Here is a 22,476-nt window from a genome sequence, read left to right on the forward strand (position 1 = left end):
TGTGCCTTACCTGGTTTTTTCCTTTCTCTTCCTAGTGATTTCTAGAATATTCTTCTAAAGGGCTGCAAGAATAAACATACAACCTACAGAATTCAAATCCAGTCTTGGGAAATTGTAAATTTACTGTTGTAAAATCCAGGGAAAAGAATTATGTATTGATTGATCACTATAGATACAAGGTCAAATATATAGATCAATCACGAAGGACGTAAGTGTGTATTTAAATGTAAAGGTAAGTAAAGTAAGCATACAACAGCTCAATTCTTGAGGCGCCTGGATGGCTCAGTGGGTTAAAGCCTCTGCCTTCAGCTCAGGTCATGATCCCAGGGTCCTGGGATTGAGCCCCGCATTCAGGCTCTCTGCTCGATGGGGAGCCTGCTTCCCCGCTCTCTCTCTACCTGTCTCTCTGCCTACTTGTGATCTTTGTCTGTCAAATAAATAAATAAAATCTTAAAAAAAAAAAACAATAGCATAATTCTTGGTTAAAAAAAGGTAAGAGCAAGTCATTGCCACTAGAGAAGCCAACATTTACATCTGTTAGCAGGCTGACCAAGGAGAAGCCTAGCCATTGGCATTCAATGGACATAGATCCTTTCGATTCATCAATGAAAGTCAAGTCCAGAACACTTTCAGTCTTTGTCTTGTTTATTTGTTGACGAAGGGTTTCTAGGAAGATTTAGCAGTGCTTCAATTTTCTGGACGTCATCTTTGGATTGATTTTTCTGTAACCTACTTTCAATTTCTTCAGGGAGGAGCTCAGTAAATTGTAGTCTGGCTTTGCTGTAATAAAAGAATGAAAAGAATATATCATGTACTGCTTTGTTTTTTAGTTCTTAGATTTTTTTTAAAAGATAGTATTTATCCATTCTTCCTTGTGCCTTATGAGCAAACATTACTCTTTGTACATCAAAAACGACTTCCTATGCTCTCCTAATCTGTTCCACTCACAGGCTGACTACTATTATCACATCACCAAAATGGACACTGCTGTGGCAGCAGCAGCTTTGATTCCTAAAATATTCCAGAGTTCCTGCAGGGATATCATGCAAGAACTAAAGCACCCCCAGCTCAAGTGTGAGCCTTGAAAACTGGCTGCCCTCTTGCCCTCAGGGCCAGAGGCAGGGCAAGGGGCGGGGGGAGCTGATGTGAGGCCCCCTGCCACTCCATCACCTCTCTGTTTCCAGATGTTAAAGGAACTGCACAAAGGCTGTAACAATTTCAATATGGAAAAGTCAGATGGGACAACACTATAGACATATATTTACAAAGAGTTAAAATCCAATTTCCAAATAATACATCAGTTCTTTTTCTAAATCTAGTATTAGCTTCTTCCTTTCTTTAAGTGATTATCAAGGTCATCCATGACTTTTTCCCCAACTCTTTATTACAAGGTTTGACCACTTCTTCTAGATCTCCATAGCTAGTTTTCTACATTTTCCACTCACTAAGGTAATTTTTTATATTCTCCCTCTGTTTGACCTTTCTGTAATTATTTTCAAGCTAAGAAGCAGGCATATAGTAAGTTCTTTAACTATGTATTGAATTAGGGTGCCTAAGTGGCTCAGTTGACCTGCTTTCAGCTCAGGTCATGATCCCAAGGTCCTGGGATTGAGTCCCACATCAGCCTTCCTGCTCAGTGGGGAGCCTGCTTCTCCCTCTCCCTGCTGCTCCCCCTACTTGTGTTCTCTCTCTCTGTGTCAAAAATCTTTTTTAAAAAACCTACATATTAAATTACCTCCTCAGTAATACCACATATATATCGTAGACATATAAATATCCTATAAGTTTTTGACCCTTTTTCCTTCTAAAGTATCTTTCATTACTATAATTCAATTCAGTTTATTGTTTTTAGCCATTCTTGAGATTTTTTCCATCTCTAAATAACTGATCAACTTTTCTAGTTATTTTTCTGGTTTCCTTTTTTTTATTGGGATACAATTATTATCTGTTCATATTTTTCAAAGCGTTAATACTTTTCCAACTTTCTGTATCAAATTCAAATACCAATATACTTTCCTTACTTTTCCAACTCCTTTCTCAAAGCTTCCTTTTCTTTAAAACAAAACAACAACAAAAAAGTTTCTTACGACACCTAAAGACCTAGAAATAAACTAATGCTTTCATGCTTTTAATTCTCCACATCACATTTTATGCTGGCACTTAGAATTTTAAGTGCTTTATCCTACAACTTAGATAACTACATATCCCACCTACCCTCTTAATAATCTGGAGAAGAGGAGTGAATGAAACAAATATATATTGAGCATTGTGGTGTGATTCTGCCCTCAGAATGGCTGAGAAAACAAGAGGGCTTGAAGTTAAGTAAAATAGCCAAGGTCATAGAATTAATCAATAGCCTAGTTGGGATTTAAGGTGTGTTTTCAAGGTTTCAGTGCTGCTTAGGTTCTCGTATAGAACCTAAGTCCCTGAACAACTGATCTAGAGATATTAAGAATTTCCATGTGCATATGTGTGTTTAGCACAAATGGAAGCTTCAAGTAAAAATATGATTAAAAAAAAAAAAAGACTTTATCTATTTAACTACCAAAACAGCAGCAGCTTTCATCAGTACACAGGAAGCCAAGCCACAAGAATCCTTCGTACCAGGAGTCCTAGGTAGCAGCCTGTTACGGTCATCTTACAAAAAATCAGCACAAAGTCTACTCTCAGTCTGATAACTGGACCCCAGGGAGTGACTAGATGGCACAGGTCAAAGTTTTCCTCCTCTTCAGTGGCATCCCGTCCACTAACAGCCACTTTAACTACCTAATTCATGTGCATCCACAGCAAGAAGTGGAATCTTTGAATGTAGACACCTAACATGCTCTGTATTGTTCACAGATGCACATGTAACGTGGGATATAACCTTTTAAATAATGCCAAGTGAAATTCACTCATTGCTGTCCATTTCCTTTAAGTAATTTCCCATGCAGTCAAGAATATAGAAAAAGAAAAAAAATATGCAACCAAGTGAGGTTTAAAATATCTTAACTTAAAAATAAATATATCTAGGGCACCTGGGTGGCTCAGTGGGTTGAGCCTCTGCCTTCGGCTCAGGTCATGATCTCCGGGTCGTGGGATCGAGTCCCACATCGGGCTCTCTGCTTAGCGGGGAGCCTGCTTCCTCCTCTCTCTGTCTGCCTCTCTGCCTACTTGTGATCTCTCTCTCTCTGTCAAATAAATAAAATCTTTAAATAAATAAATAAATAAATCTAAAGAATGTCCCTCATCAGATTAAAAATAAAATTAGTGTCTTTCAGTTTTCTATTCTTTCAATAAAAAGATTTAAAAATCAGATAGTGTACAAGTTGAAGAAAATGAAACACTTCTTTGAGTTTTATTTATTTATTTTTCTAAGTAATCTCTACACCCAACATGGGACCTGAACTCACAACCCTGAGATTAAGAGTGCTTCTCTGACTGAGCCAGCCAGGTGCCCCAGAAACTCATCTCTGTGTTGAGAGGCAGTTTAGAGGAGCTGGGTTGAGAGAGCATCAGGCTGGCTAAGAAAGTCAGATACCCTCATCTTCACATGCTCCTTACCTCTCTTCCAGCTTCAGCTCATGGAGTGCCTTACGATCCTTCTGTGTTCTCTCTTGGACAGTCTCACCATGGAACTTCTGAAATGCCATCAATAGACTTCCTACAGGAGTGCTGAGAGGGAAGTAGAGAAAGCTTTGGACAAAGGAGCCATTAGCCCACACACCATGGGAAGGTTTGCTAAGGCATGAGCAACACTGACTGAGCCACTTCTTCTCTGACAGGTATAGGAACTCTGACAAAGTGTCCTTGTCGAATGAAGAGAAAATTATTAAGGCAATTTCCTTCCTCCTCTTCTAAACGGTAGAGAAAAACAATCACTGCAACATCCTACAATTAACTGGTATAAAAACAACAGGCCTGTAAGTTGGCTCTGTGTTTCATCATGAATGATAAACCGGGAAAATATATACTTATGACAGTTCTAGTAAGGAGATTTATACCGAAGATTTCTCAGAAGTGAAATCAACACCAGGAATGGTACCGAACCTAGTAGGAGGCAGGAACTGTGGAGGGCATTTTGGTTGGAGGAAGGATACTACTAGCTTCTGGAGGTGGAACCCCAAAACATTCTCAAATTCAGAAGTCTGGCACAACAGTCTCACCTATAATGTCAATAGTTACTATCAAGAAACTGATATAGATAACACTTATTACAATAACAGAAGAGGGTTTGGTTCTTGTATTCTTGAGGAGAAGGAGTTTTTGTCTCTGATATAACTTAAATTTCCACAGACTGCAATGTAAGTAAGCTCATTCAAAAAGGTATTTTTGCTAAATGCATATGTCCACTGACAAACAGATAAAGAAAATGTGGTCTATACAATGGAGCACTATGCAGGCTTTAAAAAGAAGATCCTGTCACACGCTACATGGATCAACCTTGAGGATGTTATGCTAAGTGAAATAAGCCAGTTATAAAAGGACAAATATTATATGATTCCATTAATATGAAGTATTTAAAGTAGTCAAAATCATAGAAACAAAGTAGAAAGGTGGTTGCCAAAGGCTGGGGGACAAGGGGAGGGGAGATTTAATGTTTAAAGGGTAAAGAGTTTTCAGTTTTGCAAGTGAAAAAGTTCTAGAGATCATTTGTACAAAGTGTGAATATACCTAACGCCACTAAACTGTACACTTAAAATGGTTAAGATGATAAAATTTATGTTATGTGTTTTTAATGACAAAGAAAAAGAAATTATTTTGGCTTATAATTTCAACAATTTTTCCTTTCAAACTAAGCTGGTATATTAACAACATAACAAGGCGTGCCTCGCTGGCTCAGTCACTGGAGCATGTGACTCTTGATCTTGGGGTCCTGAGTTCGAGCCCCACATTGGGGGTTGAGTTTGTTAAAAAAGCAAACAAAAAAACACAATATAATAAACATGTCAGCAATGGATTATGACATGCTGAATTTTTAAAAAGAATTTTAAAAAAGAATGCATGAATCTACAGTGTTACTTCCTCCTAAAAAGGGGATAGGAAAAGGGAGGGCATAGGTGGAGGGAAAGGGAGTACTCTTCTATTCAAGTAAATGCCAACTAACAAAAACAAAGAAAAGACAGAACAAATCATTTTGCAACCATCTGTGTAATAATTGATGACACCAACAGTTATAATAGATCATTAAAACCACAAGAAAAAAGATAGCTGGAGAACAGGCTATTCAATCTTATCCTACAGATTATTTGTTAATCACAATGGGAAAAAGATACCCTTAGAGTGCAGGAATTTAGTAGATACCAAATGTGGTAGGCAGAATTCTAAAATGGCCCCCCAAACTGTCCTGCCTTAATCCCTCAACTATAAATATATTATACCCATGATTATATTACAAGGGAAAATTTTACAGATATAATTAAGGTTAATTATCAGTTGAATCTGAGTCAATCAAAAAGTAAATTATCTGGATAAACCCTTTAAAAGCAGAGTTTTCCTTGGTGGCAGAGTAGAAGTCAGAGAGATTCAAAGCATGAGAAGGATTCAACATGCTGGTTGCTGGTTTGAACATGGAGGGGGTCACCATGAGAAGGAATGGGATGTCTCTAGAACAGTGGTGCCTGGCTGACAACCAGCCAGGGAACAATGACTTCAGGCCTACAGCCACAAGGATCCTGTCCACAACCTGAATGGTTTAGGAACAGATTCTTCCCCAGAGCCTCCAATAAGAGCCTGACTGACCAACACTGATTTTTGTCCTTGTAAACCGTGAACAGAGAGAGCCCATCTGAGCCCATCTGAGTCTGTAGGTCAGACTTCTGACCTACAGAACTGTGATGTGATAAACAGGTAGTGTTTCAAGTTGCTAAAGTTTGTGGTAATCTGTCACCCAGGAGTGGAAAACTACTGTACCAAGTCATTAAAATTAATTTCATTTATAATCGCTGATACAATGTCTCTTGATATGATACATGGAAAAGGAAACAACTTCACCTATATTGTGTTCCTGATGAAAATATTTAACCTAAATCTAATCCTGAGGGGATAATCAAAAAAAAACTGAGAAATTTTCGGGGGGGGGGAAAGGCAGTGGAACTGTTCTAGTTTAAAGGAATCAAGGGGTGCCTATATGGCACAGTCAGTTAAACCTTAGATTCTTGGTTTCAGCTCAGGTTGTGATCTCAGGGTCCTGTGCCTGAGCCCCATATCAGGCTCCGTGCTCATGTGGAATCTGCTTCAGTTTCATTCTTCCTCTTCCTCTGCCCCTCCTGCTTGTATGCACTCTCTAAGAAATAAATCTTTTCTTTTTTAAATAAAGAAATCAAAACCATAAAAACGATATACAATTGTATCCTGGGTTTAAAAAAATTATTCTAATAATTAAAAATTTTTTTACTATGGACCCTATCTTAGATAGCTACATTGAGTCAATGCTAAATTATTTATTGTGATGATTATACTGTGATATTATCACTGGCAAATATTCATCATTTCATCTTGGGAGATACATGCTGATATATTCAGAGATGAGGAATTATGAGGTCTCCAAAGACAACCAAAAAGAAAAAAAGAGAAAGAAAAAGAACTGTACACACATTACACACATATACAGAGAGATATAAAATGAATACAGCAAATGTTAACAACCGGTGAATGTAAGTGACAAAAATATGGGTGTTCAATGTACTAACTCATTCAACTTTTCTATAGGTTCAAAATGTTTCAAAGTAAAAAGCTGAAGAAGAAAATTTTTAAAATTTATTAAACTAAACAAACAAAACCCAAACAAAACTTTTTTTTTTTTTTTAAGAACATGCTTGCTAATTGTTTCTTATTCCTTTTTCCTGCTCCTTGCAAATACCATTGTTCAAATTACAAATAAGTTCAGGTGTCAGTGATATATAAACAGTTTTTACTCAGTGACAACTGTAAGTAAAATCAACCATATAGAGTAGAATTTGAATTTAACAGTCAAAGCCACTGCCAACATAAGACTGAAGACCTAGAAATGAGTGAGATTTTAACAGGTAAGGCATTAATGTTGTGTTAATTTAGAATGAAATTGTGTTAACACTTACCCCAGCAAGGCTCCAACTATGCCACCAGCCACCAGACCCTGCAGGCCCAGGTTTATTCTAAAAAGACCTCCTGTGACAGCTATTTTAAAGCAAACAAACAGAAAAAACCCTGATATTAAATTTTCTTTAAACACTAGAATCTATCTTTTAAGTTTTCCTTCTATAAAAGTGACATAAACCCCTAAGTAAGTTTTCTGAACCCAACATGAATATACCACCATGATCTCTTCCACACTGCAGGTTCAAAGGAAAACATTCCTTTTATAAACCTACTTTCTCCATCTGTTCTAGGGTCCAATCTCCTCATTCTCTTCAATGTTTGCCCACCTCCTCTTAAGAATCTGTAATTTCTTCACTTCCACCTCTTCCATTTCTTCCTTCTTCAAGAAAAGCTTTCCCCAAATAAAAACCCCTGCAGTTTATACCTCCCCCCACCACCACAGCCTCACCCCTTTCTTCAGGGCTACACTCCTCAGGCAGGCCTTACAGGCGGGCATTTAGCCTACAGTGCCACCTGGTGGTCAGTGTAGAGGTCCTCTTTCCTTCCCACGGGAATGCTCTATGATGTCATTCATTTTCCTCCCTCACTAGGTACAATACAACTAATGCCATCTCAGGTAGTAACATTGTTTTTTTAAAAAATCTGAGACCTATTTCTCTTATTTAAGAACTATTTATCATTTTTAAATTTTCTATGTTTTAAAATTAACAAGAATGAAAATTATCTTTAATTCTATTACCCAGAGGTAGTAATAAATTTGATCTTTTTTTTTCCCAGATGAAACATTTTTAAAAAATAATATACTTTTTAAAAAACCTGTTAGAACAGCCAAAATCTAGGACACTGACAAAACTAAATGGTGGCAAGGATGTGGAGCAAAAGAAACTCATTCACTGCTGGTTGTAACCCAAAAATGGTATAGCCACTTTTGAAGACAGTCTGACAGTTTCTTACCATACGGTTCAGCAATCATGCTCTCTGGTATTTAAACAAAGGAGCTGCAAATTTATGTTCACACCAAAATATATACACAGACATTTATATATAGCAGCTTTGCTCATAATCAACAATACTTGGTAGCAACCAAGATGGCCTTCAGCTGCATAGGTAATAGTAGGTAATGCATAAACTGGCATTCAGACAAAGCGCTAAAAAGAAATAAGCTATCAACTAATGAAAAGACACTGGAGGAAACTTGAATGTATATTATTAAGTGAAAGAAGTCAATCTGAAAAAGCTATACAGTGTTATATAACATTCTGGAAAATGCAAAACTGTAAACAGTAAAAAAAATATCAGAGGTTATCAGAGGTTGGTAGGTGGGATGCACAGGTAGAGCAGAATTTTAGGGCAATGAAAATGGTCTTTATGATGATGGATATATGTCCTATTTGTCCAAACCCATAGGATGTACACCAAGAGTGAATCCTAAAGGAAATTATGGACTTGAGGTGATAATGATCCATCACTGTAGGTCCTTCAATTGTAACTAATATCCCACTCTGGTGTGAAATGTTCATAGTTGGGGAGGCTACATGTAAGTGGGGGAGGGAGTATATGCAAAATCTTTGTATCTTCTGTCCAATTTTACTATGAACCTAAAACTGTATTAAAGGTGGGGAGGGAGTAATGAGCCATACACCAAAAATGGAGTTGGACTCTTTATTATACATAACTATGTTTTCTATGAATAAAGACAATTTACTTCGTTTTTCTCATTCTTGGTGCTTTTTGTTTCTTTTTCTTACCTGAATGCACTGGTTAAAGTCTTCAGTATAATGCTGAATAGGACTGTATTTTTCTCAAGTACCTAAATTACAAGTGTAATTTAATTTTTTAATCTGTGCTGTATTCCTAGTCTTAGGGGAAAATCATTCAGTCTTAAACATGACATTTGCTGCAGGTTTTTTCATAGATGACCTTCCCTTTTATTCCTAGTTTGTTGAGAGTTTTTAATTCTGAATGTTGGATTTTTGTCAAATGATTTTTCTAAGCTAACCTTAAATTCCTTGGATAAACTCACTTGGTCAAGATATAATCATCCTTATTTGTTGCTGGATTTGGTTTACTAGTATTTTGTTAAGGATTTTTGTGTGTATACTTTTTTTTTTTTTTTTTTTTTTTTAAGTAAGCTCTATACCCAACATACGGCTTGAACCCACAACCCTGAGATCAAGAGTCACACACTCTGCCAACTGAGCCAGCCAGGTACTCCTACGTATATACTCTTGAATGATAGTGATCTGTTGTTTTCTTTGTTGTTTTCATCTGGCTTTGGTATAAGGATAATACTAGTCTAACAGAATGAGTTTGAAAGTGTTCTTTCTTCTTCTATCTTCTGGAAGAGTTTGTGAAGGAAATTTCCCAAATACCCGTTGAAGACATCTGGTCCTGGGCTTTTCTTTGTGAAAAAAATGTTAATAATTTAGTTTATTAACTTACTATGGGCTATCCAGATTTTCTATTTCTTCTTGAGTAAGTCTTGGTAATTAGTGTCTTTTGTTTTTTCTTCTTGGTCAGTCTTGCTAAAGGGTGTCTATTTTGTTATCTTTTCAAAAAAGCCAACTTTTGGTTCCACCCATTTTTTTCTTTTTCTTTCAATTTCAATAAATTTTGCTTTAATTCTAATTTCCTTCTGTCTGCCTACTTTGGGTTTATTTTGCTTCTCATTTTCTAGTTTTTAAAGGCAGAAGCTTAGATCGTTCATCTGAGATCTTCTTTTATAATGTAGATGTTTATAACTATAAATTTCATACCAAATACTTATTTGGGTGCATCTTAGAAATTTTGACATATGTTTTCATTTTCATTTAACTCAAAATATTTCTAATTTATCTTGTGATTCTTTGTGGTCTATAAGTTATTTATAAATATGTTGTTTAATTTCCAAATACTTGTGGATTCCCCCATCTTTTTTCAGTTTAATTCCACTGAAGTCAGAGAAAATATTTTGTATGATTTCAGTACTTTAAATTTATTAAGACTTGTTTTGAGGCCTTATATACAGTCTAGCCTGAAGATTATCCCATGCGCACTTGAAAGGAATGTGTATTCTGCTATTGTTGGGTAGACTGTTCTATAGATGTTGGTTCATACAGGTTGATAGTGTTGTTCAAATATTCTATATCCTTGCTGATATTTCCTCTAGTTGTCCTATCCATTACGAAAAGTGGCATATTAAAGCCTCTAACAACTATTACTGAGTTGGCTATTTCTCCTCTCAATTTAGTGTTTGTTTCATGTATGTAAAAGCTCTGTTGCTAGATGCATTTATGTTTATAAATGTTGTATTTTCTTGATTAATTGGTTCTCTTAACATTATAAAATATCCTTCTCTTTGTTGCTAGCATTTTTATATTAAAGTCTATCTTGTCTGATACTGGAAGAGCCACTCAAGCTCTTTTCCCTACTACTTGCATAGTTTATCTTTTTCCATCATTTTACTTTCAACTTACTTGTTTCCTTGAACTAAAATATGTCTCCTGTAGAGAGCATACAGTTGATCTTTTTTTAATGGAGTCAGACAATTTCTGCCTATTGACTGCAGTGTTTAATCTACTCATATTTAATGTTATTACTGATATAGCTGGGTTTAGGCCTGCCATCTTACTATCTGTTTTCTATATATCTTATTTCTTTTTGATCTTGTTATTACTTTAAAAAGTTACTTTCTTATTACTTGCTTTATGGATTACCCTACGCTTCTTAATTTATCACAATCTACTTCAGATCAGTAACTGTTTTAGTCCAGTAACATGTACAAAGACTGTTCCAATACAGCTCCACTCCTCTTCCATTTTTGTGCTATTATTGTCACTTACATTATGTATATATGTTAAAACACAACAATACAATGTTATTATTTTACACAATCATATATACTTTAAAGAAGGGAAAACGTTAAGAAAGAAAAAAATAGGTTTATGACTTCTTTTCTATTAACCTACATATTAACCATTTCTAGTACTTTTCATTTCTTCCTGTCAAGTTACTACTTCGTAACATCTCCTGTTGGAAATATGTCCCAACATATTTCCATTCCTTCCCTCTCATTTGTGCTATTAATGTCATATTCAGTTTTAAACACGCTATATGTCTAATACTTCGATTTTATTACTTTATATATTATTATTTATGCATTATCTTTTATATCAGTTAAAAGAAAATATATATTTATATAACCTTTAATAATTACTTATACAATTATCTTGACCAATGCTCTTTAATGCTTCATGTAGATTGAAGTTACCATGTGGTATCCCTTCCTTTTAGCCTGAAGAATTTCTATAGAATTATGTAAGGCAGTTCTGCTAACAATAAATTTTCTTTCTTTGTTTATCTGCCAACCTCTTCATTTTTGCCTTCAATTTTGAAGAACGGTTTGCTAGATATAGAATTCTTGGTTGACAACTTACTCTTTTCAGGCCTTTGAATGCCATTCTACTGCCTTCTGGCTTCCATCATTCTGATGAGCAATCGGCTGTTAATCTTATTGGGGCATTCCTTGTATGAGTTGGTTTTTTCTTGTGGCTTTTAAGATTTTTCTCTTTCAATAGTACAATTATTACATGTCTAGGTGTGACTCTCTTCATGTTTATTTATCTTACAGTTTGTTGAGCCTCTTTGATGAATGGATTAATGTTTTTCAACAAATTTGGCAAGTTTGTAGTCTTATTTCTTAAAATACTTTTTTCTGCCCCTTTCTCTCTTTTCTCTCCATCTAGCATTCCTAGCAACCTGTTGGTATTTGATGGTGTCCTATAGATTGCTGAGGCTCAGTTCACTTCTCTTCATTTAAAAAAATTCTGTCCTTCACGGGCACCTGAGTGGCTCAGTCAGATAATCATCTGCCTTTGGTTCAGGTCATGATCTTAGGGTCCTGGGATCAAGTCCAGCGTTGGGCTCCCTGGTCAGCAGGGAGTCTGCTTCTCCCTCTCCCTCTGGCCCTACTCACCACTCATAGGCTTACTCTCTCTCTCAAATAAAACCTTTAAAAAAATTCTGTCCTTCACAAGAGACAATCTATATTGATATTATCTTCAGGTTCACCAATTCTTTTCTGCTACTTCAAATATAATGTTGAACTCCTCCTCTCCAGTGAACTTTTAATTTCTATTGTTATATTTATCAACTCCAGAATTTTTACTTGATTCTTTTTTATAATTTGTCTTTACTGACATACTCTATTTGATAAGTCACTGTCATCAAACTTTTATTTCTTTAAAAATGGTATGAAGCCTTTTGCCTGCTATGTTCAACAGATGGGTCCTGTCAGAGACAGTCCCAAAGACTGCTTTTTTTTAAATCCCATCTTTGCGTGTCTTCCAATTTTTTTGTTTTTGTTGAAAACTGCATATTTTAGGTAATAAATTACAGCATCTCTAGAGTTAGGACATCCTTTCAGGGGATGGCTATAATTCTTTGTTTATGTAACAACTTGCCTGGACCAATTCTATGGAGTCTTTTTTTCTGCAGACTACAGCCACTAATGCCTTTCTTTAATTTTTATCTTTATGCCTGGCTTCCTAGGCATCATAGTGGCTTAAGCAGTCATCCAATGAGTCATCAGAGGTTATGCTTAAACATCTCAAGTGAGTAAGGTTTCCATCCCTTGCCAATGTATCTGTGGTTGAAGAATGCATTTAAAGTTTATAATCTTTTCTGGCTTTTTCTTTTGGTGTCCACAATTAACCATTACAATGAGCTAAAGATAAGCAGCTTACTAGAACCCTTACCAGTCTCTCCTGAATTTGCATAAATACTTACACATGTGTGCAACTTTCCAAGTGCTAGGAATAAGTGGGATATTAAAGACTTCTTGGGCTGTCTTGTTCCCTAGATATCCCTGTTAAGATTCCATCTCCTCTGCCAGGCTATTCCTCACCTCAAATAGTAACAAAACCTCAGGTTAGGTGTGTGACATTATCCTTCCCTGTTGCAATTATTTTCAGCAATACCCTTGGAATTTTCTGATCTCTGCTCCAAATAAACCCAGCCACCTTAAGCAGCAGAAGCTGATTCTCCAACCTATCCTTGTGAAATTTCTGCAGCATGGAGCTGTGGGTTAGGGGGCACAGACTCTCTATGTTCTTAATGAGACTCAGTATAAATTCTTGGATAAATGCTTACTGATCAGTTGGGTCCTTGTGGTCAACTTCAAGCATCTTTAAATGGTTGTTTTTGATAATTCTGTCCAATTCTATTATTGCTTTTTGTAGAGAGGATTTGCCAAGCTTCTCACTCAGCCATTCCAGATGTCAAATATACATTTATAAATGTCCAGATTGAATGCCAAATAATAATAATGAGAGGAGATATCCTTGACCTGATTCTGACTTCAGGGGAAATTACTTTATGCTACACCATTAAGTTCAATGTTGGTTGCTGGTATGAGATAAAAACTTCTATTGTATTAAATGTGTTTTTCTATTCTTATTATTTTTACTAATTTTTAAAAAGATTTTATTTATTTATTTGTCAGAGAGAGAGCGAGTGAGCACAAGCAGGGGGAGCAGCGGTAGAGGGAGTAGCAGGCTTCTTGCTTAGCAAGGAGCCTGATGCAGGACTATTTTTACTTATTTTTACACTCAATTTACATTCAAGAAACATCTTTCTACTGTACTCTGCATCAGAGAGTTGTGAAAAAGGCAAAGACTTTCTCTGATCAAGTAAGTCATCTAGCAGAGAAGCAAAACAACAGCTGTAACATGTTATAAGTGCTTCAATTAAAGTATTTACAGTAAATTATGGGAACACAGGGGAAAGACACCTAAAAAGAGCCAAAGATAAGAAAATAGGGGCTAGAAAGGACCTCTAGGGAAGCTGAAAATGACAGATGAGTGTCAAAGGTAGGTCCAATAAAAGCTGAACAAAATTGTCTGTGGGACTGGGAAGACAGGTTCAAGAAGATGGACCAATACATGTAAAGCAAGACTATGCTGGGTTTGGGAAATCAGGGTGGAGCAAGAGCAATATATGCGGGCCAGACGAAGAATCAACATTAAAATGATGGGAAACTATGGAAGAAACTCAAGCAAAGAAGTGTTACAATCATATTCATATTTCAAAAATGGCAACACTGGAAGTGGAGCACATGAAGACTAGAAACAGGGAAGACCAGACAGAAGCAGTGGGAAAAAAGAGGAGCTGAGGGTCCATATATATTAAAGGAATATAAATGATAGAACTAGAACTTTGGAAAGTGGGGGATAAAGGGCAAAAGCATATCATTGCTTAGCTTTGTTGCTGTTGTTGTGGTTTTTGTTTGTTTGTTTTTTGATTTAACAGGGTAGAAGATAGAGAACATAACAGAAGGGACAAGTATGGAAGCTGGAGGAGGAAAACAGTTTGGTCTGGATACAGGCATTTGAGTCTACACAGTACCCATGGAAAAATGGCTGCAAGTTAAAAAAGGGAAAGTTTGAGCTGCTTCCATGCTATTAATGCCTATTTCTAGTTTTGTATTTTAAAATGTTTCCACTCAACTGTTAAGCTCAAATTATGTGTATGTGTGTTTGCCTGTGTGTATATACATATATACAGAATACATGTATGTATATGTATAAACACAAGGAGAGCATGCACCCCATAAAGAGCACAAGTGATAAAGCAAATGGGCTAAAATGTTAACAACAGTTGGGCCTCCATATATAAAGGCTATATGGTGTTCCTTGTATTACTTTTATTTTTAAAACTCTCTGTAAGCTTGAAATTAATTCCAAATTAAACATTTTTTAAATGTTATGTACACTATATGTATGTTTTTGTATGTGAGAGAATGTACACGAGTTAGTTAGTGCTTGAGTGTATATGGCACTTTATTCGCATTTCTGGAAATAACATTTCAGTATTTTTTTAACGTTCATTTTAAAGAGTTCATATTTACCAGAGGCATAGAGCTTTAAAATAAAATCCAAGCTCTTACATGAAAAATCTGATCCCTTTCTACTTCACTTAACCAATCTTATCTCAAAGCCACTCTGTCCCTCACTCACTATGTTCCGGTGGTATTATCCTGCTCTTGAGAAACCTTTCTTGCCTTAGTGCCTTCATCCTCAATGTTCCCTTTGCCTAGGCTACTCTTTTTTATAGGGCTTACTTCTTTCCATTTTTCACACATCAGCTTCAATGTCACCTCCTCATAAAAACCTTCTCTGATCACCCTGACCATCCCACTGCTTCACCTATTTGCTACCTTTTATCACAGCAACCAATCTCCCCAACCACATTAGATGGTAAACTCCATGAAAGCAAAGACTTTTTCTGTTTTGTTCACCAAGTACACCAGAGCCAAGCATAATACCCTTCATATATTTTGCAAGAATGTTGAATGAGATGTGATAAGAAGCTAACCAAAGAATTCAGTAGCTCTTATTTATAAGTCCTTAAATATTTTCCAGACCATATTTGAGAAGACTGAAAAACACAAACAAGAACAAAAATGTCTTACCTCCTGCAATGACAAAATGGCTTAGGGCATTTTTATTTCGGTATACATTTAGACCAGTGTTGACTGTGCTGGGAAGAAGGGAGAAGAAAGAAAACATAAAATTTAAAGTATATTCCCCTTACTTACTTACTTTTTTTTTAAGATTTTATTTATTTATTTGACAGAAAGAGATCACAAGTAGGCAGAGAGGCAGGCAGGGGGTGGGGGGAAGCAGGCTCCTTGCTGAGCAGAGAGCCCAATGTGGGGCTCGATCCCAGGACCCTGAGATCATGACCTGAGCTGAAGGCAGAGGCTTAACCCACTGAGCCACCCAAGCACCCATAACCCTTACCTTCTTGACCACAATTTTCACTAAAAAAGTGCCCACTATGTCAATTCCTGGTCTTAGTCTAGGCCCTGTCAATATGTTCCAGATTACTAATATGCCTATGGATTTTCTAGGTGATCCGCCTTCTGGTCAGAAGAATGAGCCAAAGAACAGTCAAATTTCTGGAAAAAATACTCACTTAGAAACAGAAATGTAAAGAAGAGTTTTGCAGAATTTCTCTTACTTAGAAACTTTGTACCTATTTGGATAATAGTAGATTTCCACCCATGGATGCAAAACTACATTTGGCCTAATCTTTTACGCAGAAAGATAAAAGTTCTTGAGGTGAAGGGTATTATCAATCACTTTAACGTGGGTATTTAGTTTTTAAAAATCCCACTTGCTCAAAAGATGTGCTCCTAAAAGAATACCGAGAGCCTTTGTCATGATTCAGAGAGCACTTACTTGAATATAGTCACAAACACTGTAGTTCTCCAGCTCCAGCGCCAGCCATACCGGATGAAGCCTCGTGTGGCTGCACGATGTGCAGATTGCTAAAGGTAACAAAAAGGCTGTGAGGCTCCAGAACACCCTGGTACCTTCTTTATTCTGAAAATGGGGCAGAGGGATGTTGGCTATGGATTAGGCAGGGAAACCTAAACAGAGACATCCTATAATCTCTAGAAATATCATTGTTTAAGTGGTGAAGCTAGAGTGAAAGTCCCACACCATTCTATTCCATCAGGAAATGGAAAAGGCACTAAGAATTACCAGTGTCAAAAAAAAATAAAAAAAAGAACTGCCAGTGTCAAGCAAGTAATCTAACAGTGAGGCATAAATTGACAATCTATATGGTAAATGCCATGGTAGATATAAAGCTAGTGGAAGACATGCTTTTTATATTCAGGAAATCTTGGGAAAAAGAAACCATAAAATTAAAAAGCACAACCAACTAAATGGTAAATTAAAGGGAAAGGACGATAGTAAAATAGATAGGCAGGAAAGGAACAGAGAAAGTAAAGAGAACAGGTATTTACCGTATATTTTCTATGTAAAAGTTGCGTTAACGTATTACCTCATCTAATCTTTACAACATGTTTTTCAGGCAGGTGCTTCAGTTTTTCCACACACCATGGAGCAAGTCTTGTGTAATATTCTAAGGATATGGTCTAGACTTTGAGAGAATTCCCAAGTGGATCCTTAACTACTATATGATGTTGGGCAAGTCAAAACTCTCTGGAGTATCAGGATGGATGGACTCATGGCTTTATGTTTTGTTTTCTGTTGTCTTGGTTTTTTTTTTTTTTTCAAGATTTATTCATTTATTTTAGAGAGAGAGCATGTGAGCAGGGGGAAGGGCAGAGGGAGAAGGAGAAAGAGAATCCCCAAGCAGACTCCCTGCCTAGCACAGAGGCCAACACAGGCCCCAATCCCACGACCCCGAGATCATGGCCTAAGCAAACACCAAGAGCCAGATGCTCAACTAACTGAGCTACCCAGGTGCCTCTGAACTCATGGCTTTTAATAGGCGGATAAATAAATAAATAAATATAAAAGTGTGTATGAATATGTGTATAGAAGTACAGATGAACACACACATTTCCCAATTTTGTCTACTTAGTGTCCAAAAGCCATGATAACTCTATAAGCAATGAGCGTACCCAGCATCAAATCTTAGTTTTTAAATACCATTTTTCCACTAAAAGAAACTAGAATGCTTTGGTGATAACTAATTCTGGAGCTGGTGCTGGGAAAGCAAAAGGTGAGCCAGCAACATGCTGCTATGCTCAAAAGTAAACATATGTTCAAAGAATGATGGGAACAGATCAAAAAGACAAAGGAGCTAGTTTGAAGGTCTCTAACTGTCCAAATCTAGGTCAATTTGAGCTTCACGATAAATAATGGTAATAATGGATTATGAACCTATAGACTAAAGTAAGAATCCATGAGTCTACACTGATACAAATAAATCATAAAGAAACAAATACAGGAGGAGGGAAAGTTCTTCCTTAAAGCTGACTACTAAAAAATAAATATAGGAAAGATGGAATTAGAAAATAACCATATAACAACCACCACAGTACTAACTCTTCCAGGTAAGAGTAATCACTGAATGCTAAAAGTAGAGCACAGAAATTTGTGGAAAAATAGGATATTTACATAGTCTCAAAATATCTTATAAGTACCCATAAGAAACTTACTAATTACAAGGGGGAAAAAAAAGTAATCTTACAGTGGATAAAACTGGCAAAGACCATCTCAACCAAGTGCCTAAAGTATATATCAGTAAAGAAACAAAAGATACTATGTGCTCCTGATATAATGTACTAAGAAAAAACAACATCAATTCTAGGATGTTCTTGATAAAACTCACACCTGAAATCTAATCATGAGGAAAACGCTAAACAAATCCAAATTGAGAAACATTCTACTAAACATATAGCCCACAATCTTAAAAAATGTCACAATCAAGAAAGTTAAAGAAACTGTTCTAGAGGCATGCCTAAAGAGGCATGAGAGGCAAATTCAACATCTGATCCAGGACTGAAAAAAAAAATTATTTACTTTTCAAATAAATTATATTAGTGGGCCGACTACCAAAACTTACATAAAGTCTGTAAATAAGATAAAAGTACTGTATTAGTGTTAATTTCCTAATCTGGATAATATATTGTAGTTATATAAGAGAAATGTCTTTGTTTTCAGGGAAATATATGCTGAAGTATTCATCATGACTATACCTTACTCTCCAGCAGTCACAAATAAATAACAGTATGCATTATACAGAGAATGATAGAGAATGATAAAGCGATAAAATGTTAACATTTGAAGAATTTGGGTGAATGGTAGAGAGGAATTCTTTGTACTACTTTTGCAATTTGTCTAAGTCTGACATAATTTCAAAAAACCTCAAAACAACCCTCAGAGCTGTAACTTCCTCACTTATACAACAAAAACTAATATATACAACAGAACTGATATACAGATCTAACAAATGAATTAGCACTGCAGTTATAAATGCTAATTATTGTTTTAGTGTGAACTACTGTCCTTCATGGAGGCTCTGTGAATGGGGCTAATATGCTACAACTAACCTTGATGATTTAGCGAGGGATTAGAAATATATTTCAGGAAGTAAAGCCATGGTGGTAATCCCTCTGAAGATAGGAACTGTGGTCTGACAAGCCATGTGTATGCACTTTAGCATTAGGACTTCCACTGTTATTAAGTATAGACTTTGTTTCTCTACTCTGACATCGTAAACCCTCCCAACCCACCTACCTGAGTAAATTTAAAGTAAATCGCAAACTGCTGTGCCCTCAAATACTTTGAGAATAGCAGTACTTACCACAGCATCAAACCGGTTATGATAAATTTCTGCTTGGCTCTGCTCAACATACCGCTCTTTAGCATGAATAAAAGCTGGTATTCCCCCATATGCCCAGCCAATGATGCCTGCTGAAAGTGCCGCCTTATAAATATTCTCAAGTTCCTTTGAAGTTCTCTGTTGTTCACTAGGAAGGACATCAGAAAGACAATGTTGTTTGAGATCAATTTATGGATACTGCTCTCCGAAAGTAGTTCAAGATTATCCCAATACTAACATCACATCTTTCATCATGGGCAGAATCTTCTGATAAATTAAATCTTCCGATGAATTAAATAGCATGGTTGTATTATAAGTACCTCAAATCTCAGCCAATTTTAATCTACGCTGTTAGAAATTAGGCTATTAGTTGATTACTCTTGGAAAGACAGTGACTAGAAGGGGCACAAGGGGAGCTTCTGAAATGCTGCTAACAGTCTCTCAGTATTGGTATAAAGTTTGTGAAAATTCATTGATCAATATACTTATGTATATTTTTCTATGTGCATACTATATTCCAACAGGTTTTTTTTTTTTCCCCCCTAAGGTGCTTTTATTAGAGGACTATTAAACTCAACCACAGGAAGAATCTATAAGCTGGATCCAAAGATCAGTGTTTTCATTTTTGAAATCTTTAATAAGGATTTTATTTATTTATTGAGAGAAAGAGAGAAAGTGCATGAGCACAAGTGGAGAGAGGAGAAGGTGGGGGGAAGAATCTCAAGCAGATGCCTCATTGGGTGCAGAACCTGACCCAGGGTCTTGCTCCCACAAGCCTGAGATCATGACCTGAGCCAAAATCAAGAGTTGGACACTTAACTGACTGAGCTGCCCAAGTGCCTTGTCAGCAACAATTCTGACATCAGAATCAATGAGTCTTTACAGTTCCTGCATCTACAAGAGAAATCTAATTTCTTAGAAAACTATAATTCTTCTACTTATGCCAATAGGAAAAACTCCAGTAATTTGAACCCTGTATTTACCTTTTATAGTGAATAAGATAAAAAACATTTACCTAAAAACTGGTATATGGTAGAAGTCAGAAGAGAAAATATAAAAGAGCTTAAAACTTAACAAGCCAGATGTATATGCTTTGCCTCCTTTTTGTTCCCTGAAAAATTCCATGACCTGGGTGATATTTATCCCCATTTTGCTGATATGGAAATAGAGGCTCTAAGTCCTATGGTTGGCCCAAACAGCTAATGAAAAGTTAAGAAACAGCATAGTAGTGGAAAGGACCTAAACTACAAATGGTAACATGGTTGTGGTTCTGGTTCTGTCACCCACTGTTAAGTAACCTGCAGCCAGATCACAATCTCCATAAACCTTATTTTGCTCATCTACAATGGAGGGGAGCGTGGAAATTACACTGCATTACCTTCAAATTTATTTCAGCTTCAGCATTCTGTGGTTTATAAAGCTGGTCAAAAGAACCCTCTTCTATTATGCACTACATAGGATCTTCCACATGTATCTCAACTATTAGAAGGAAGAAGGAGAAAGGCTGCCTTGTTGTCTTTAAAATGAAGATGAGGGGTGTCTGGGTGGCTCAATGGGTTAAGCATATGCTTTTGGCTTGGGTTATGATGTCAGTATCCCCAGATGGTGGCCCATGCTGGGTTCCCTGTTCCTCCCTCTCCTTCCGCCCCTCCCCCTGGCTCATGCGCTCTTACTTGCTCTCTCAAACAAATAAAATCTTTTTTAAAAAAGATGATGAAATCTCAAGAAAGCAAGTAAATACAATTCTGTCAACAATCTCACAATCTCAGCAACATCATAAAACTTCAAAGTTAATTTAACCACTGGATAACACTGTAGTATGGTAATACACTCCATGAAAGGGCAAAATTTTCACCAGTAATTGATAAATGAATAAATGATGAAATGAATGAATGAATGAATAAAGTATCCTGAGTTTTTCCACTACCGTAAATTCAATGTGAAGGGTTATCCTTTATTCTGAAATAACCTTATCTGTTAATTCAGCTAGTATCTTTTTTCATAAAATGAGAAATTAGTTGCTACTATTTTTTATATATTCCTTATTTGACAGAATAAAAATTTTACAGGTCTCTTTGCATCTCTTCAACCTTCCTTTTTTGGAGAGGAGCAGGGGTTATGGCCACAAAGTATCAGTTTGGGATAAAATGAAATAAGAAAAAGAATACTGGAGCCGAATCTTGCAGATGTGGATTCCAGGGTCAGTCTGGACACTAATTAGCTCGGCCCAATTCTTCTAATTTGTAAAGCCAGGGGATTACACTAAAACTATAGTCCCTAAATATCCCTAAGAGCTGGAACATGGAATTATTAAATTTGTCCCCGTCAATCATCACAACTACCAAATGACAATGTCAGGATACAAGCCTGGGATACAAATATTACAACGCCAAATCTTATTTAAAAAATAAGCCACATCCAGGGGTCCTTCACCCCAAGATGGGGCACCTCTTCGTAGTCCCCTCCCCACAGACCCTAGGCACTTTTACTCTTTGACAAACAGGTCCCGGAGGCGGTCCCATCCGGATTCCGAGTATTCGGGCTTTGGGACGTTAGAAGACAGCTTCTGATTCTCCGCGGGAGCCTCCGAATCGGCGGCCACAGCTCCCGCAGCAAAAACCCGAGGGAAAGGACTCAGCTGCCTGCAGGGGAAACTCTGTGGCGCTGGCCGCCGCACCTCCATGGCCTTCTCCGAACCTGCGGAGAGACACACGCTTGGGTTCTCAGGGCTGCAAGGCCTCCCGGAAACACGGTGGGAGGACAGTAAGGATAACCGCAGTAATAAGTCGGTGAGCACCCATGCACTACGCCCCACCTAATCTGCTGCCAGCCTCGTCGCCACAGCTCTGGACATCCTCTTCCTCCGTGCGGGTGCTCACTTTGGAGGACCTTGACTACACGAGACAGGAAGTCCCACCCTCACTGGGGCAAAAGCCAATGGGCGGGGAGACGGCGGAGCCCTAGTCAAAATACTTCCGGGTGGAGGCGGGACGAACCCCAGCGGTGTCAGCCCTACCCGCCCTCCACCCCGGAAGGGAATTGACGGCCAGTAGCCACCTTAAGCTCTGCGCGGGCCCGCTTCTCATCTGTTTTCTCTGGGTATCTCTCGGTCTCCTGGGCCGCACAAACCGGGTCTAGGGCAGGCTCCAAGCGGCCAGATGTTGTCACAAGCTGAAGTAATCTAACTTATTTAAAACTCCGGAAATTCCGCACGAATGAAAAAGAAAATGCAGTATTCAATTCTAGTGGAGTGGGAAAGGGAAAGACAATTTGCACAAATACAAGCCCAACCTG

At 37.2% G+C, this 22,476-nt stretch overlaps 1 protein-coding gene across 1 annotated transcript; it reads right to left on the bottom strand.

The window, feature by feature from the left end:
• Positions 1-627: 627 nt before the first annotated feature.
• On the bottom strand, positions 628-22,085 carry TIMMDC1 (translocase of inner mitochondrial membrane domain containing 1). The gene is made up of 8 exons (XM_059391893.1): positions 21,998-22,085; positions 21,672-21,879; positions 19,165-19,330; positions 16,281-16,369; positions 15,509-15,576; positions 7,059-7,137; positions 3,544-3,654; positions 628-780 (listed from the first exon to the last, which is right to left on the bottom strand). The coding sequence occupies exons 2-8, from the start codon at positions 21,863-21,865 to the stop codon at positions 630-632; spliced, it is 858 nt and encodes a 285-aa protein (XP_059247876.1). The 5' UTR covers positions 21,866-21,879; positions 21,998-22,085; the 3' UTR covers positions 628-629.
• Between the last annotated feature and the right edge of the window lie 391 nt (positions 22,086-22,476).

Source organism: Mustela nigripes, chromosome 2 (assembly GCF_022355385.1).
Source record: "Mustela nigripes isolate SB6536 chromosome 2, MUSNIG.SB6536, whole genome shotgun sequence".
Classification (NCBI taxonomy): domain Eukaryota; kingdom Metazoa; phylum Chordata; class Mammalia; order Carnivora; family Mustelidae; genus Mustela; species Mustela nigripes.

What these genes read in the sequence shown, in the direction of transcription:
- TIMMDC1 (XM_059391893.1), bottom strand. Translation starts at nt 21,865, where the DNA reads ATGGAGGTGCGGCGGCCAGCGCCACAGAGTTTCCCCTGCAGGCAGCTG. An exon ending in CCATTTTGTCATTGCAGGAG is followed by an intron (nt 7,138 to 15,508) that starts GTAAGACATTTT and finishes GCTTTAAAATAG; the next exon opens with CTGTCACAGGAGGTCTTTTT. An exon ending in GAGCTGAAGCTGGAAGAGAG is followed by an intron (nt 781 to 3,543) that starts GTAAGGAGCATG and finishes CTTTTATTACAG; the next exon opens with CAAAGCCAGACTACAATTTA.